Genomic DNA, 17,025 nt, shown 5'->3' on the forward strand with positions numbered 1-17,025 from the left:
GATTATTTCCCTTTGTTGTGAGACTCAAGGGATTTGGGTCTTGGGGTCCCCAGGGAAGGTTTTTCAGGGGGACCAGAGTGCCCCAAAACACTCTAATTTTTTGGGTGGTGGCAGCAAGTACCAGGTCCAAGCTGGTAACTAAGCTTGGAGGTTTTCATGCTAACCCCCATATTTTGGACGCTAAGGTCCAAATCTGGGACTAGAGTTATGACACCTCTGAGGTAGTTATGGGGGGTTTCATCTCTCTTGCTGGTGGAAGTTGTTCCACTTTAATTAAATGCTGTTTAGGCAAAGCAATGGCTCATAGCCCAGTGGGTTGGCTCTGGGCTTAGCCTGTGGGAGACAGGGGTTCAGGGCTGCCCGGGTGCCTCTGCTGCCTGCTTTCAGGAAAAGCCATGGGCTTACTCTCCTCTTGCCTGTTGGAGCTCTTCCACTTTAGTTAAATGTGCTCTGGGCCAGCCTCCTAGCAACTCTCACTCTCTAGTCCAGTGGTTAGGATACTCACCTGGGTTGTAGGAGATCCTGGTTCAAATCCCCCAGCTGCCTGTTCAGCAGGGATTTGCACAGGGATTTCCTGCCTCCTAGGTGACTGTCCTTTGCGGTGGGCCATCCTTGTCTGAACCCCCTCTCTTGCTCAAGAGGCCATTGTCTTCTTGGGACGGAGAGGGGATTTGGACAGGGATCGCTCACCAGTGACTCTCCCCAGGAGGTGGCAGCCCCCAGTTCACACCCCTCAAAAGAGCAGGGGAGTGCCCTGGGGTCTGCCACAACCTGGGCGTGTATCCTGATCATGGTGGACAAGAGAGAGGGGGTTTTACTGCTCAGCAGCAAAGCCCCTTTAATTAAAAGAGCAAGAGGCCCTGTGACAGGCCTCTTGCTCAGCTAGGAGGGGTCTCCTCTCACCCACCAGAGGCCCTCCTGTCCCACAGAGTGGGGAGTTGAACCAGGGTCACCCACAATCCAAGCGAGCACCCTAACCCCCACACCACAGAGGGATTTGAGAGCTTCCCTTGCTCCGGTTAATATATAGTTAAAGTGGGACGCTTGAGCGGTAAAAGATCAAGGTGCCCTTCCCATCTCAGGGAAGGGATTTGAACCAGCAGTTCTTCATTCTGTGGCTAAGTACCCAAACCACAGGACTACAGTGGGAATCACACAGAGTGGCTGGGCCAATGTTCATGTCCTATTTACTGAATGTGGCCTACTGTCAACAGAAAGGACTGAGGGAGACCCCACAGCCCACTACCTCCTAGCCAGGCACTTAGGCCATTCAGTTAAGAGGTAGGCAATCACCCTTCAAATCCCATCTCAGCCAGCATAAAGGGGATTTGAACCCCCACTGACTTTTTTCCAAAGAAGGGGAAACAAACCACTGGACCACAGAAGGAATCATGGTGTAAGAGTGGCCCAGTGACTATTTAATTAACTAATGACATTGCCTCCCCCCCACCTCAATAGGAAACACTGAGGAAGCCAGCCCATTGGAATATCTCCTAGCCCAGCACTTAGAGCATTTACTTGCAGGTAAGAGATCAAGGTTCAAACCCTGTCTCAGGAAGCATAAAGGAGACTTGCACCCAAGCCTCCCACAGACTGGGTACAACCCCAACCACTAGACCACACAGGGCTGTTTGGTGTCTTTTTGGCCCAATGAATATGTAATGAAAGTGCAGCAGCTTCAACAGACAAGAGGAAAGGAGCCCCAGGGACAGAATACTGCCTAGCCCAGCACTTAGGCCGTTCACTTGCCAGGTAAGAGATAAAGGATCAAATCCTGTCTCAGGCAGCATAACGGAGAGTTAAACTCCAGCCTCCCACAGGCTACACACACTGCAACCACTACACCACACAGAGCTGCTTGCCAGACTTCTGGCCCAATGAATATGTAATGAAAGGGGAACAACTGCACCAGAAAAATTAGATGCTGCTGCTAGGCCCCAATGAGAAGCCCTCTTAGTTCAGCAGTTGCATGTTCACTTTGGAGGCAGGAGATGGTTTTTTAAGTCTCTTCTCAGCAAACTGAGGAAGGAGTTGAACCTGCATCATCCACATGCTGGGTAAGAGCCCAAGCCACTGCATTACAGAGGGATTGACAATAAGTCCCTTTCCCAGTTGCTCTTTAATGAAAGTGGCACAGCCTCCATCGCGCTAGCTGTATAACCAAGACACAGACATGGGCTGCTGCAGCAGGTCGCTCTTCCTGCACACCCCTTTCGGGGGGGCAGAAAGGGTGATTTGAACCAGCAGCTCTCACGACCCCCAGGAGAAGCCCAAGCACTGGCTTAGAGAGGGAGCCTTGCATTTCACCTCACCTCATCCTGGTGCTATTTAAATAAAGTGGAGCAGCTTCAACAGGCGCCACTGAGCAGCCCAGGACCCAGTGATTGGAGCACTTCCCGGGCAGAAGATGAGGCCTTTTCAAATCCCTTCCCAGCAGGCCAGTGGGGAGTTAAGCCCGTAAGCCCGGCCAGACTGGGGCTGAACCAATGAGCCCTCCAGCCCAGTTGCCGCTTTTCCCACAGGGGCAGATGCTTCAATGGCAACGACCAGAAGAGGGCAATGAGCCAGTGAGCTGCGCCCACCCTCTGGCAGCCCTGAGGTCTCAGGACGCCCGGAGCACTGGCCCGCATCCCTGACGCTCTTGGCTAATAGCTTTGGTGGAGCTATTCTCCACAAACTCACTCATTCCCGCTCCTCCCCCCTCTCTCCGCAGCTCTTTTGCGGGGCATTCACAGGTACCGAACAAGCTCAAAAGAAACAGTTTAGTCACCTGAGGGGTTCTTGGCCGTGGTTGGCAAGAATCCTTTGGTACCGGGGAGGGGTAGACACTGGTTCAATTTCCTTCTCCCTGCCCCATGAGGCGGGATTTCAGTACGGCTCTGCATTGTCGCAAGTGTGAGCCCCAGTAAGGAATAGTCGGAGCTGGGTTGCTCTTTGTAGCAGCTTGAGGCTGGGCCACTTCCATTAAAGAGCAGTTGGGAAAAGCCCCCATGAATCCCTCTCTAGTCTAGTGGCTTGGGTCCTTGCCCAGCCTGTGGATAATGCAGGTTTAACTCCTTCCTCAGCTTGCTGAGAAGGGACCTAAACAGCTGTCTCCTGTCTCCAAGGTGAACATGCAGCTGCTGGGTTAAGAGGGGTTTGCGTGGTGGTGGTGGCGGCTGCCTCCAATTTTTCTGCTGCAGTTGTTCCATTTTCATTACATATTCACTGGTTCACAACTCTAGCACGCAAGCCTGTGTGGTGTAGTGGTTTGGGGTTGTGGCTGGTCTGTAGAATGCTGGGGTTTGAATCCTCTTCATGCTGCCTGAGATGGGATTTGAACCTTGATCTCCCTTACCTGGCAAGTAAATGCTCTAAGTGCTGGGCTTGGAGATATTCCAATGGGCTGGTTCCCTCAGTGTTTCCTATTGAAGGGGGCAATGTCATTAGGTAATTAAACAGTCACTGGGCCACACCTACACCATGACTCTTTCTGTGGTCTGGTGGTTTGTATCCCTCCCTTTCAAAGGGGGCCAGTGGGGGTTCAAATCCCCTTTATGCTGGCTGAGATGAGATTTCAAGGGTGATTACCTACCTCTTAACCGAATGGCCTAAGTGCCTGGCTAGGAGGTAGTGGGCTGTGGAGTCTCCCTCAGTCCTTTCTGTTGAGAGTAGGCCACATTCAGTAAATAGGACATGAACATTGGCCCAGCCACACTGTGTGGTTCCCACTGTAGTGCTGTGGTTTGGGTGCTTACCCAAAAAGTGAAGAGGTGCTGGTTCAAATCCCTTCCCTGAGATGGGAGGGGCACCTTGATCTCTTACCGCTCAAGCGTCCCACTTTAACTATATATTAACCGGAGCAAGAAAAGCTCTTAAGTCCCTCTGTGGTGTGGGGGTTAGGGTGCTTGCTTGGATTGTGGGTGACCCTGGTTCAACTCCCTGCTGTGTGGGACAGGAGGGCCTCGGGGGGGGGGGGGTGAGAGGAGACCCCTCCTAGCTGAGCAAGAGGCCTGTCACAGGGCCTCTTGCTCTTTTAATTAAAGGGGCTTTGCTGCTGAGCAGTAAAACCCCCTCTCTCTTGTCCACCATGATCAGGATACACACCCAGGTTGTGGCAGACCCCAGGGCACTCCCCTGCTCTTTTGAGGGGTGTGAACTGGGGGCTGCCACCTCCTGGGGAGAGTCACTGGTGAGCAATCCCTGTCCAAATCCCCTCTCCGTCCCAAGAAGACAATGGCCTCTTGAGCAAGAGAGGGGGTTCGGACAAGGATGGCCCACCGCAAAGGACAGTCACCTAGGAGGCAGGAAATCCCTGTGCAAACCCCTGCTGAACAGGCAGCTGGGGGATTTGAACCAGGATCTCCTACAACCCGGGTGAGTATCCTAACCACTGGACTAGAGAGTGAGAGTTGCTGGGAGGCTGGCCCAGAGCACATTTAACTAAAGTGGAAGAGCTTCAACAGGCAAGAGGAAGCCCATCCCTCCTCCTGAAAGTGGAGGGCACAGGCACCAGGACAGATTGGAACCCCCATCTCCCAGAGGTTAAACCCATAGCCGAACCACTGGGCTACCGAGGAGACCATAAAGCAGTGTTGACCTAAACAGCATTTAATTAAAGTGGAACAACTTCCACCGGGAAGAAGGACAAAGCCCCACAGGGGACATGCAGCAAGATTACAGCTGACAGCCATCCAAAGTCCGTTTTAACACAGGCCGAGGGGAGTTCTGGACTCCCCTTGGGTAATGAAAGTGCAGCACATTCACCAGACAAGAGCAAGGGAGCCCACGGAGCAAAATACTGCCTAGTGCAGCGCTTAGGCAATTCACTTGCCAGGTAAGAGATGAAGTATCGAATCCTGTCTCAGACAGCATAAAGGGGATTTGAACCCCAGGCTCCCACAAAGAAGACACAACCCCACACCACTATGCCACACAGGGCTGCCTACCAAACTTGTGACCTAATGAATATGCAATGAAAGGGGAACAACTGCACCAGAAAATTGGACACTGCTGCTAGGCCCCAATGAGAACCCCTCTTAGTTCAGCAGCTGCATGTTCACTTTGGAGGCAGGAGAGGGCTCTTCAAGTCTCTTCCCAGCAAGCTGAGGAAGGAGTTGAACCTGCATCATCCACATGCTGGGTAAGGACCCAAGCCACTGCACTACAGAGGGACTGACAGTAAATACTTTTCCCAGTTGCTCCTTAATGAAAGGGGCACAGCTTCCATCACTCTAGCTGTATAACCAGGACACAGACATGGGTTGCTGCAGCAGGTTTCTCTTCTCGCACACCCCTTTCGGGCAGGGGGGTGTCAGAAAGGCTGATTTGAACCAGCAGCTCTCACAGCCCCCAGAAGAAGCCCAAGCACTGGATTAGAGAGGGAGCCTCGTGTTTCAAGTCACCTCACCCCAGCCCGGTGCTATTTAAATAAAGTAGAACAGCTTCAACAGGCAGTATTGAGCAGCCCCAGACCCAATCATTAGGGCACTCCCTGTGGGTGACAGACAGCAGGGGACGTCTCATCCCTACCATGGTGGTGCTGCCGGTGGCTCCAAAAGCCAACTTCCCTTTGTGCAGTGTGGCTGTGAGAGCCCCCGTGCAACAAGGAAATGGGACCGCCTCCGGGAAGATTTGCTGTGCTCCCATGCACGCAGCTGTGACAGGGACGAGTGTAGCAGCAGAGTATTGAACACGGTGGAGACTCTGGGGGTGGGGGCGGAGCAGAAATGTTTCAGCTCTCTGAAAATTACTGAGACTATGTTTGTGAGTAAATATAGCTCGAAGGGGAGCCGCATTAGGCATTCAAGAGCCCATCGTTAGATGCAGGGGTTACATTGACAGCACATGGCTATACTTTGGTATTCACACGTCACATTCATACAACACGCTCTACAGCCCTTCTACTAAGATCATTACTGCTCTGTAAGGAGTTCACATGTATTATTCTTGAAATTATATGTGTACCATGTGTGCTTTAGGCTTATGTCTCTGGTCGAGCAGAGAACATCATAAATCTCTGTTTTATAATTGGAGGGTGGGATCTTGTCATCTGTATAACTTAATAAAAATAGCAGACAGAAAAAACATCTCAGAGCAGTCTATTCTACAGATAATGACAAATATTTCGATGCGATATATGGTACAAACAAGCTCTTACTGTCGTGTGACTACAGACTTGCTTTAACCAAAGGTAAAAGAGTACAGGAACTTGCATAAAACTGATCACCTGGGGCTAAATGTTTCCCAAACCTCCCAAACCAGTACGATTTGTGTTTAGAAGACTGACGGTTTTGGTCAAAATTAAACTATGCATCTGAGTTACGGCCCTTCTTGTGATTTTCAGATGTTTACAGATTTGGTGCCCAGTCCCATTTAAACATTGTATGACCTAGAAAAACTGCGCCGCTTCCGGAATCTACCACCACCACAATGATGAACTCCACAAAAGTGCTTAACAGGATAGCAATGAAATTTGTCTAGTTGATAACTTACCCCGTATTGCCCGAAATGGGTCCGGGCTGGTAGACTACATGTCAGGAGCCAGAGTTTTACAGCACAGCACTTCTCTGGGTAGTGGACGAAGTAGCACTGGCTAGTGCCAAGGAGTTGCTCTCCTTTGCTTTTGGAGGCCAAGCTGCATAAAATTGCTACATTTATTGTATAGAGGCTGAGTGGATGAAGTTTTTTTCCCATTGGCCAGGCCTTTAGGAAGTGCTTTCATAAAGCTAAACTGATTAGAAAAAAGGGTTAAATCCAAATAAGAGTTTGACGCCAGATTTACTGTTGCTTTCCCAGGAAAAGGTCTATTGCACAGGAGTAAATGCAAGGCTATTTAATTTTCGCAAGGGCCGCTGCTCTCCTCTCTGTGTTCTGGAACAAGGCTCGGATTAAACTCTTTACCTCAGTGGGGGAGAATTCAGCTGCAAGGGGCCCTTTGCCATCCACCCATCTGGAAGAGAGGAAAAGGCAATCGTTTGCCTGAGCTGTACAACTACAGGTTAATACCAAGATCTATTTCTACCACCGCTCTTCTGACCCCTTTAATGAAACCAATGCAGTTCTCCGGATCTTGCTCCCCACAACCAGTCCTACGCTCCTGAATATTTCAACTCTGCTTAGTTTACAAGCACAGTTCTCGCCTGCAGAACTTCCTCTCCCTCTAGTGAAGTTTGGGTATTGTTACAACTAATTCTAGGGCAAGGAGCCACTGCCTGCTCCAACAGCTTCAAATGTATCTGATTACTGACCTGCTGCCCACCGGTCCACTATTAAAACAGTCATATTTATAGAGCACCCGATTGAACAGCAGGACCTGCTCTTGGGGGTTTTCACTACAGACAGGACTCTCTCTGCTTTGCATCTAGCTCAGGATAAACTCACAGCCTGCTCTGCATGTATTTACTGGGTCCGACCAAGTCAGCATCTCCCGGGACTGCAAGGCCTGGGGTGGAAGCAGAGCATTCCCGAATATCTCCACCTGTTCCGACAGCAGCTGTCAGTAGCTCACCGTGCAGGCTGTGACAGAGCTCTCTGATACAGGGGAGAAGCTGATTTTTCTGTTTGCTCTCCACACGCTTTGGGTCTCTAAGCGAAGGCTGCCCAGACAGCAGGCGATCCACACCCCTCCAAGGTGCTTGGAGCGCAAGTGTGGATGGGGACTGTCTGGTTCCAGACATCTACAGCCTGTTAGTGTTGCACTCAGAGGTACGTGGGCCCCACCCTCATGTAAAATGCATGCGAGTCTCCCATGCCAGTCTAAAGGAGCAAGCCATGGCATTTGAAAGTTCAAACTGGCCAGACAGGAAAGCCTGACTCTTTGGTAAAACTACAGTAAACAGCAAGTAGGCACAGATAACATCACAAGCGATGGGCAGAGTGCCGAGGTGGCTACAATGAGATACACAAGGCAGGCCTAAGATTACGCTGACTTATCAGAGAATAGAGAGAAACATATTGGTCAGGTTTTACACTTTTCTGCCTTTGGGCATTGGGCAGTATTTTGTGGATAGTCACTTTCACTCCTCCCCTGCAGGGTCCGTCATTTTCCCATTTGGGTTGGTCTTTCGCAAAGAAACAGGGAAAATGCACAACTATCAAAAAGGGGGGAATATTGGCAGGTGCAATATCCAAAAGTACTTTACATGCGTTTACTAAAACTAACTCGATTTCAAGCGGACAGCGTTCCTTCAACTGAGAACACTGCATTATCGATCAACCCCAGACATTGGTGAAAGAATTCCTGCGGGTATTAGAAGAAAGGAAAGGCACCTACCGATCTACTATTTCTTGGAGATTGGCCTGCAGTATAATCATCAGCTCTTTGAACATCATCCATTTCTGCACATAGACTGGAACCTCCTCTTGGTATTTCTTATTTTTGTTCTCTTCCAGTAATGGAGTGAACACCAAAGGTCCTTCTTCCAGCATGATCCTGCACAGGGAGTGCAATCTGTCGGCATCCTCAACAGAGATATCCTGGAATTGCACAAACGGGGAGCACTATTCAAAGGAACAATTAAGCATTTTCTGGTGCTTAGAGCAGAAAGTGACATGAAAGGACCAGACAGCTTTGTGAAGATAAATCAGTGATCTGAACCATACTAAACATACCACGGGAGACACTAGGTTTCTTCAGCTTCCTATCTGCCACTCTTCCTAGGCCAAAAGGACTTACTTATGAATGTGTGCATTTCAACAAGCTCTTGGCATCTGCTCAGCACAGTATCTGTGTCTGCTTCAAAGAGCACATATGTCTTAATGGAATGCAGAACATCTTGCTGAGAAGCAAGGAACATTGTTATAAAGGCTTGAACACTTTAGAGGGAAATCGCTTAGACAATGCCGGCCTAATAAATGTAAGCTTTATGTTTATTGGCAGACGCAGCCATAGCAATCTTCCTGTAAAGAAGCTCATACAAAGAAGAGATGCATTATCCGTCTAATTCTTTTCAGGTAGACTTGTGTATAGATCACAATTGGATCAGATGGGTAAACACATTTCAGTCCTTTGGTACGAAATGGTATTTCCTTTAAACAATTCAATATGCTCATTTTACTACTTGTCCCAGCATAACCTGCCAGTCGCTTAACAGACAGACAATAGGGAAATAAAGAGAGAAAGAGGTCAAAACAACCAGATTATTTAAGCAGAACAAAATTTCGGATTGAGATCACGCACTCATTTCAGTATGTGGTCCCTAGATAGGATGAAGATAGATTCATGTATGGCCCCCGAGCACTGCAGCAGGGAGCTGGGGCTCTCAGGGTTTCCAGACTCCCTGCCACTCGAGCAGGACTACCAGGCCAGCTGGCTCCCCAGCCTGCGTGGGTTGGGCAGCCTGGTGAGCCAGCTGGCCTGGGAGTTTGGAAGCCCTGGGGTCCCCGGAGCCAGCAGACCCTATGCTACTTACTTGGCAGTAGCTGATATGATTCATATCAGATTAACAGCTGCTAGTCAGTAGTGGGCAGCAGTGAAACTGACATGATTTATGGCCATTTCTCTGAGCAGCTGCTGGAGATCCAAGAAGTATATTTCATTTTGGAAACCTTGTGTTTTTGATGTTTCTGAAACAAAAATTTTCAGATTCCCTGGTTTGCAGGAAATTTCAAAATGACTAAATCTGCTCTAAGCAAGACTCAGATAAACCACTCTGAAACTTCGCAAACACATTACAAACTCCATCACCCTACTACGCTTTGCCAAGTTCTAAGGTGCACCACACACTCAATTCAACACTAAAAGGTGAAATCCAGCTGCTCCATTAAAGTGAATAGGAGTTTTTCCATTGGCTTCAATGGTGCCAGGATTTCACCTTGTTTGGGTGTGTGGTCTCAGTTGGTTCTGGATGATGGACGCTTGAAGTATTTCTGTTGCACTGGATTCTAGATATCAGTGAATGTCAAGAGTGGCCCTGAAAGCTGGTTCTTGAAAGCTCATCTGTAGGGCAAACAAGTGCCTTATTTAGAACAACATTTGATCCTTGGTATGCAGAGCACATGCAATCCTCCCTTACCTCTAGGGCAGTGATTCTATTAATAATCTCGCTGAGTGCTGTGTTCAGTAAGGTCCCCATGGCCTTGCAGTAGATGTTGACCGGAAGCACATCTTGCCATACTTTGCCAAGTCTCTTTAGCTGGTGCAGAACCTGGAAGATAACAACTCCATCTTATCCACAATCATAAACAAAGATAGACAGTAATGCTGATATAGCAATTACACACGTTAAAACTAGCTTTCAAAGGCAGGAGAAGGCAATTTAAGGTATCATATTAAGAAAAAAACTGGTATTTTTAAGCTTGGATCTAGACGTGGGTCCCCCACCTAAAAAAAAGCTCTTTTCCCTGAAAAATTTCAAACAAAAATGAAAAAAATAAAGTCAAAAATTCTACCAAAATCCTCTAATTTTTTGAGAAAGCAATTCAAATAAAAAATATATCTTTCATGCTGAGTTGAAGTGAATGGAATCAAAATGAACATGTTTCAGATTTGATAAAAGGGAAAGAAAACATGGGGAAGAAGAAACCCAAATCAAAAAAAAGAGTTATTTCAGTTCGACTGTGTTTGAATGCCAAGCAGTATATCATCCGTACTAAGAATTCGTACCGCTATTAAAAGGGGAAAACCACACAGATACATTACACTAGGGTCTGTACAGCCCTTCGGTTGGTCTCACTCACCTGCCTTGCTGCTTTGTTGGCTGCAGAACAGTTTTCCTCATTGTCCATGTTGGAAAAATTCCTTGCACTTGACAATCTCTCCAGCAGGTCTCCTTTCTGCACACGCATCTGGGCCAGAAAACACTCCATCCCTGGAGGAGCAAATGAGAGGAGGAAGAAGCCATTTATTCCACAGCCTCAGATGATGTCAGCATTAAATCTGATTTGTCTATTCTGAGTCATTCAGCACTGGAATCATACACCTGCCATAAAATTAGGATCAAGCTTTATAGGCCTAATACATTTGCCTTTTCCAGTTTCATAGAACAGCCACATGGTACCAATCTGCCAGGCACACACAGCCAGGGAAGAGGCAACTGCACCCATAATCCACCCACCCACAGCATGTGAGATCTCACACACTTCTGATTCCTACAGTGCAAGATAAAATAAACAACTTGAAAATCTCAGCAGCAGCATTAACTATGGATTCCCTGCCTTTGTCAGATCAACACGCTGAAAGTTTTTTCTCTGCATTTTGTTTCTTTGGCTTCTTACAACAATCTAGAAAATGCTCAGAACAGAGGACAGCAGCTTCCAGAGTGTCCATGTGAGCTTGGGGTCTCGCTGTACAAGAAATCGTTCCTGGAACTGTGCACCATTATACAGAAAGGGACAATCAAGGCTACCTTGCCAGCTTGTGACGCGGCAGAGGGCTCTACCAGACAGAGCAGCCTTCTCATCAAATGCAGGGGGTATAATATGTAATCTGAGAATAAGGATTCATACCACCAATAGCCAATCAAGAAGGCTGCTCTAATGAAGCCAGTGCAGAGCAGCAGACCACCCCTTGGCACTACCGGAATGGCCACAGACCAAATTTTAGGATTCTGCATTCTGGGAATTCCTCCCTTATACCTCAAATGCTACCTGAAAGTTGGCAAAGACATACTCTGGCACAGCAACTTCCCTGCTGACAGCATCAGGAAACTGAAAATGTAAACCTGGGCACACAAACTCCCACTGAAATCAACAGGACTAACAAATCACATTGGATATTGATGTAGAATAACCCACGTTGTGACCAATATTACTCTGCATAATATTAATCATACTCAGCACTTCTGTGGCACCTTTCGTCTAATGCTCTATAAAGCTTAATTAGGCCTCAGAGCTAGGCCCCCCTCCCATTGAAGCATTGCCCCATTACACAGATAACAAAAAGGAGGGACAAAGAAGTTAAGTGACTTGCTGAGGGTCACACAGTGCCAGGATTCCTAATGCCCAGTCCACTGCTTTTACCACCAAGTCGCATTTAAATGATAAATCGCTCCATTACAAATACCGGGATGAGATGCTAGGGAGTATGTTTCAGTTCCAAAGGTAAAATTACCAAGTCTCCTAAAGCCAGGTACCAGATCTACGAAAGTAGCTGCTCCATCATACAGTATGTTGGTAAGGCGGTACCGGAACTGATGCCCCAGGGTCAGCAAGTGGTGGGCAATGTACATACAGTTGTTGTGATGAATGGCAGCGAGCTGGGGCAGTTTCTGAAGGTTCTCTCTACTCAAGGAAGGAGGAGGAAGAGAAGGGAAGAAATAAAGAGACAGTTTTTTAATCAGATCTGGGCCTCTAAAAAGAAAATAAATCTCCTGATATTGTTCTAGGCTTCAGAAATGCTCCACAGGTCAGACACTCAATAGGCAAGAGGCTACCTCCACTCTTAGATCGGTGCTGCTCCTAACGAATCAAAAGCAACGTGCATCATGGGAGACAGTTAGCGAGAATAAAAGCATGTGGCCTCTTGACTCTCACACAGCATGGACATTACATGTTGACAGGGTAGGACATCATCATCACCTCTGTAGGCCTGGTCTCGACATAGCTACGATGTTCAGGGGAGATGAAAAGTCCACACCCCTGAGCGGCGTAGTTAAGTCGCCCTAAGTCCTTATGTAGCCAGCGCTAGGTTGAATTCTTCCATCACCCGAGCTACCCCCTCTCGAGGAGGTGGATTACCCAGGCCGACAGGGGAACCCCTCTCATCCGGTAGGCAGCGTCCACACTGGAGCACTGCAGTGGCACAGGTCTGGGGCTGTCGTGTTTTCAGTGTAGCCATGCCCACACTCTAGCCATGTCTAGATTCAAATGATGGTTAATGTGAAGACTTAGAAGCAGGAAAGCCATTTGATGACAGCAGGAAGGTGAAATCAAGAGGGAGGCGACAAGAAACTCTCACCAGTGTCAAAAGGAGAGGAAAGCACTGGGCTGTGGCAGAGCTAAGGGTCCTCAAATCCAGCTGTAGCCTTGGATTTTAACCCTTTCCTACCACTGCTTCTCCTCAGCAGGTGGGGACAGGGAAGCACACCATGCAACAGTATTAGAAGCCACACTGGGGTTGAAAGGCTCTGGGCAATGATTCTATTAATGAAAAGCACTATCTAAAAGCTATGTATTATTATTCTATGAGGAAGTTTTAAAGAGATGCTGTGTGCTGGCCACCTGGACGGGAAAGTAGATGCCTGCCAGGTGAGAGCAGGGAGAAAACAACCCCTGTGGTTAATAGGCCGAGAGGGATGGAGCCCTTCCCTGCACTGAGGAGCAGTGTGATGCTGCTTACCGTGGGCTGGATCCCACGTGGTGTCTATCACATACATGAAAATGGGGAAGAGGGTGGGAAACGTGGCTCCCCATCTAAATGAAGAGGGGTCCCCCTCTAGCCCTTTACTGGAGAGGGTATGGCAGGAGCATGCTCAGGCCCCGTGCAGCACAAGGAGGGCATGGCAAGATGGGGGCATGTGAAGGGTGAGGTGGGAAGGTCTTAAGGGCAGAGCCAGGGGCATGTTGGGGGTGTGCTGGTGTCCTGTGCAGAACTAGTGAGAGGCTGTGGGTGTCAGGGTGGGGGCATGACAGCGATTGATCAGACCCTTTGTTGAACCAGGGATGGGGTGTGCTTGGAGTTAATGCACAGGCCCCCTTCATCCTGGGGAATAGCAGGCCACTAGAATGTAGAAGTGCAGCCACCCCCATGGGTTAGGTTAATGCTCCTTTACACAGAGAGGGCAGCTGCCCCACTCCACCAGCATACCAAGCTGCAGCCAGCCTGCTTTTTCTCTTGAGCTCTGCTAGCTCAAGGGCTGTAGCAGAAGGCACACATCTAGCAGAGTGACAGAGAGCCCCACTGTGTAGTGTGGGTCACATGACACAAGAATTAAGAATCCCACCTTCAGTCACCCCAGGGAGCGCCGCTTGGAGGGGGGCAGGGAGCCCCTCTCCATAGTCTCTGGTTCCCATTATGTCCACATCAGGCACTTTAGGGTTTGTGCAGCCCTTTTGGTATGACACCTTTCCTGCTCCCTGCCACGTCCTTCATGGACTGTAGGTACCCGGAGCTGGTGCTGCCCCCAGACGCAGCTCGGGCCCTCACGTGGAAGTGTCTCCTACTCACAGTGCCATATGGATAACTCTCTCTGTACAGTGTGTCCCTTCCCCCTCCTTCCCTGCCTCCTCTGACCGCTGTCCCTAACCTCTCAACACATCCCACACCTCCAGGTCAAGCTGCAGCTAAGTGGAATTATTTTTGCAAAGACTTTTGTAATAAGGTAATTGAAAAACAAAATTCAGCAAGTGATTAAAATCTCTGAACCCAATAGAGAGCAGCGTTTTGTGGGTGTGTATAGGCACTGTGCATGTGTTTGCATATGCGGGGGGTTCCTGCTTAGTCTACAGGGCCACTGCCTGGTGCAGGGGACTGAGAACGGGAACCTTTTACCAGTTGGATATTGTTTCAGATCTGAGCCCAGGTCCTCCCAAGTATTAGGCACCTAACTCCCACTGAAATTAACAGGAGTTAGGTGTGTAAATAGCTTGGAGGATCTGGCCCTTGTTCCCTCACTCCCATGTTTAGGGGTGAGCAGGCTGGGGCACGGACGGGTCATTCCTGCAGGGCTTTGTGGGGGAGAGGAGAAACGCTTCTGTGGCTGCTGTGCATGATGCAGCATTCTAGGAATAACCAGAACCTCTTAGGCTCTAGCACAACAACCTGACACTTTTCACCAGCATTGCAAATTTGCTTGTGATCAACTCTGTGCACAACCCCAACTTCCAAGATCCACTGGAAGCATCTTCTAGAATTTCCCTCCATCTATTAATAGCACCAAGATTTTCCCCCTCCACTGAATTAAAAAGGAGCAAATTCATCTGTATTGCCCCTTCCATCTGTCACCAGCCTCTGCAGGTCCTTGATCTTATCTTATAAGTGGGAAGGAGGTTATATTTTTCATCTTGTTTTACAACAATCTGGCTGTTTAGGCCAAATGTATAAAGCCAACAGTGAAGGCCATCAGATGCCCAACTTTGTCTGCAAGAACCTCACTATTTCTTTGCAGCTAGGCCTGTGGACTGTTCTTCAGCTGGGGGTGATCCTGATGGTAGAATACAGGGATGGGAGATGATCTTCTACCAGTTATTTAATGAAAGTTCAGGGGAGAGACAGATACCTGCTGATAAAATCATACATGACCAAAGCAAGTGAGAAAGATGGCTGACTGCAGCATTAAGATTGATGACTTCCCCCTCCAAGCTGTGTGGGAAGGCAAAGCAGCTGGGCTTTCCCACTACTGCTTGTGCTGTCTGAGGGCTGGTCCAGACTGGGGGGGGGGGGGGAATCGATCTTAGATACGCAACTTCAGCTACGTGAATAACGTAGCTGAAGTCGAATATCTAAGATCGGATTACTCACCCGTCCAGACAGCGCGGGATCGATGTTCGCGGCTCTCCGTGTCGATTCCGGAACTCCGTTGGGGTTGATGGAGTTCCGGAATCGATATAAGCGCGCTCGGGGATCGATATATCGCGTCTAGATTAGACACGATATATCGATCCCCGAGCAATCGATTTTAATCCGCTGATACGGCGGGTAGTCTGGACGTGGCCTGAGATACTTGGCATCTCTGCACACTCAGTCTGGTAAATGCAGCAGGGTCACAGGCAGCTGTCCAGATTAACGCTATAGCTGTCCTGCATCCATTGCAAAAGCAGAAATGCAGAGGAGGGAAACTGACAGCTGTTCTCATGAAAGTTCCCTGCAGTTGCATAACAGAGCATGGAAAGTGGGATAAATCTGTTTCCTTTGCTGCTATTTCATAAACTGAGAGATTGCCAAGGGTATTAGCTCAGTCATATGTTCCTTGTTGTGATTAGCTCAAATATTACGCAAACAGCCAAAGAGAACCCCATTTACCACTCTCTCATCCCAGGTTTCCTTTGAGCTGTTTTTAGTATTTAATTGTACTGAAGACTGCAGGAAAAGAATAGCCAGTCTGTGATACAGCTACAATCTGGGCAGAGTCTAGGCAGTGGTCAGCTGTGTCTCTTTAGCTAATCCCCCATTTAGCTCCCCCTCCCCCTGAAAAATACACTCCCCCCAGCTGCATGTTATTGCTTTACTGATAGAAGTGTGGGGGAAACAGATAAAATGCAGGTTAAAGACTTGCTAGGTCTCCCTACTTCTGAAAAGCAGTTTATCAGCCCTTTTCTGCATCCAGGTATAGAATCCCAGGCTTAGAAGGGCTAATTATTACTACAAGCAACACCTCCACTGTAGTTATGTAAGGAGAAGACCAAGGAACAAATGAACTGGGAATGGTCATCACATTTCACACTGGTTGATGGATTAGCTTCTGTTCTGTGTGTGAGCAGAGAACAGCAGCAGCTTATGCTGCTATCTTTTCTCCAGCAGACATACTGTGTTGCTTCACCTGCCAGAGAAGTCAATCTGAAGGAGGAATGTTAGCTATATTTCTACCTTTCCCACAAGGCTGCAGGGCCTATTCTCCCTTTTAATAAGTTCTGCAGAGAGGATCAGGCCAGTGCCAGCAGTTCCCAGGGGCCTTAGCTCCAAGCAGTCACACTTTTGGATTACTGAGGTACAGGCCTCCTGCAGCTTGCCCACCTGAATCCTAGCTGAGCCAACTGCAGGCATCTTTCCCTACAGTAGTGTTGATAAGCATGGGTCAGGCAGCCCTTTGAGGTTAGAGGCTAGAGTGTAGTTTCCTTAACTGTTAGCAGCTTTGTGCCAACAGAAAGGAAATGATACAATACAGGCTTAGCTACTTAAAAGAAAAGGACTCGGCTGTCCCCCTGCAAGTCCAAAAAGTGGGTACTCATTTATACAGCACCCAAACACCTACCTGGGGGGTGTTTGTGTTGTGGCAATGATGGGAGACAAACCCCACAATGTTTCTGCTCTGAAGTGCAGACAATTTTAGCTATGTCAGGAACACCAGACCTGCTGGGAGGAGGAGAACAGGTAGTGTTATGCTAGGAGATCACTTTGTTAGATGACGCTGCAGTTGTTTTAGTAGTTGTAGTGATCTGACTTCTATT

General features: G+C 48.5%; 1 protein-coding gene across 1 annotated transcript; it reads right to left on the minus strand.

The window, feature by feature from the left end:
• Positions 1-5,420: 5,420 nt before the first annotated feature.
• On the minus strand, positions 5,421-15,413 carry LOC115637393 (centromere/kinetochore protein zw10 homolog). The gene is made up of 6 exons (XM_030538642.1): positions 15,380-15,413; positions 12,032-12,201; positions 10,660-10,790; positions 9,996-10,127; positions 8,255-8,457; positions 5,421-6,931 (listed from the first exon to the last, which is right to left on the minus strand). Exons 2-6 carry the CDS (start codon positions 12,147-12,149, stop codon positions 6,811-6,813), a joined length of 705 nt encoding a protein of 234 aa, XP_030394502.1. The 5' UTR covers positions 12,150-12,201; positions 15,380-15,413; the 3' UTR covers positions 5,421-6,810.
• Positions 15,414-17,025: the final 1,612 nt, after the last annotated feature.

The sequence above is a fragment of the Gopherus evgoodei genome, chromosome 19 (genome assembly GCF_007399415.2).
Source record: "Gopherus evgoodei ecotype Sinaloan lineage chromosome 19, rGopEvg1_v1.p, whole genome shotgun sequence".
NCBI lineage: Eukaryota > Metazoa > Chordata > Testudines > Testudinidae > Gopherus > Gopherus evgoodei.

Coding starts and splice junctions, on each gene's coding strand:
- LOC115637393 (XM_030538642.1), bottom strand. CDS start 12,149: ATGTACATTGCCCACCACTTGCTGACCCTGGGGCATCAGTTCCGGTAC. Junction 10,791..12,031: donor ACCTGGCTTTAGGAGACTTG/GTAATTTTACCT, acceptor TTGCTCCTCCAG/GGATGGAGTGTTTTCTGGCC. Junction 6,932..8,254: donor CTCCAAGAAATAGTAGATCG/GTAGGTGCCTTT, acceptor CCTCTCTTCCAG/ATGGGTGGATGGCAAAGGGC.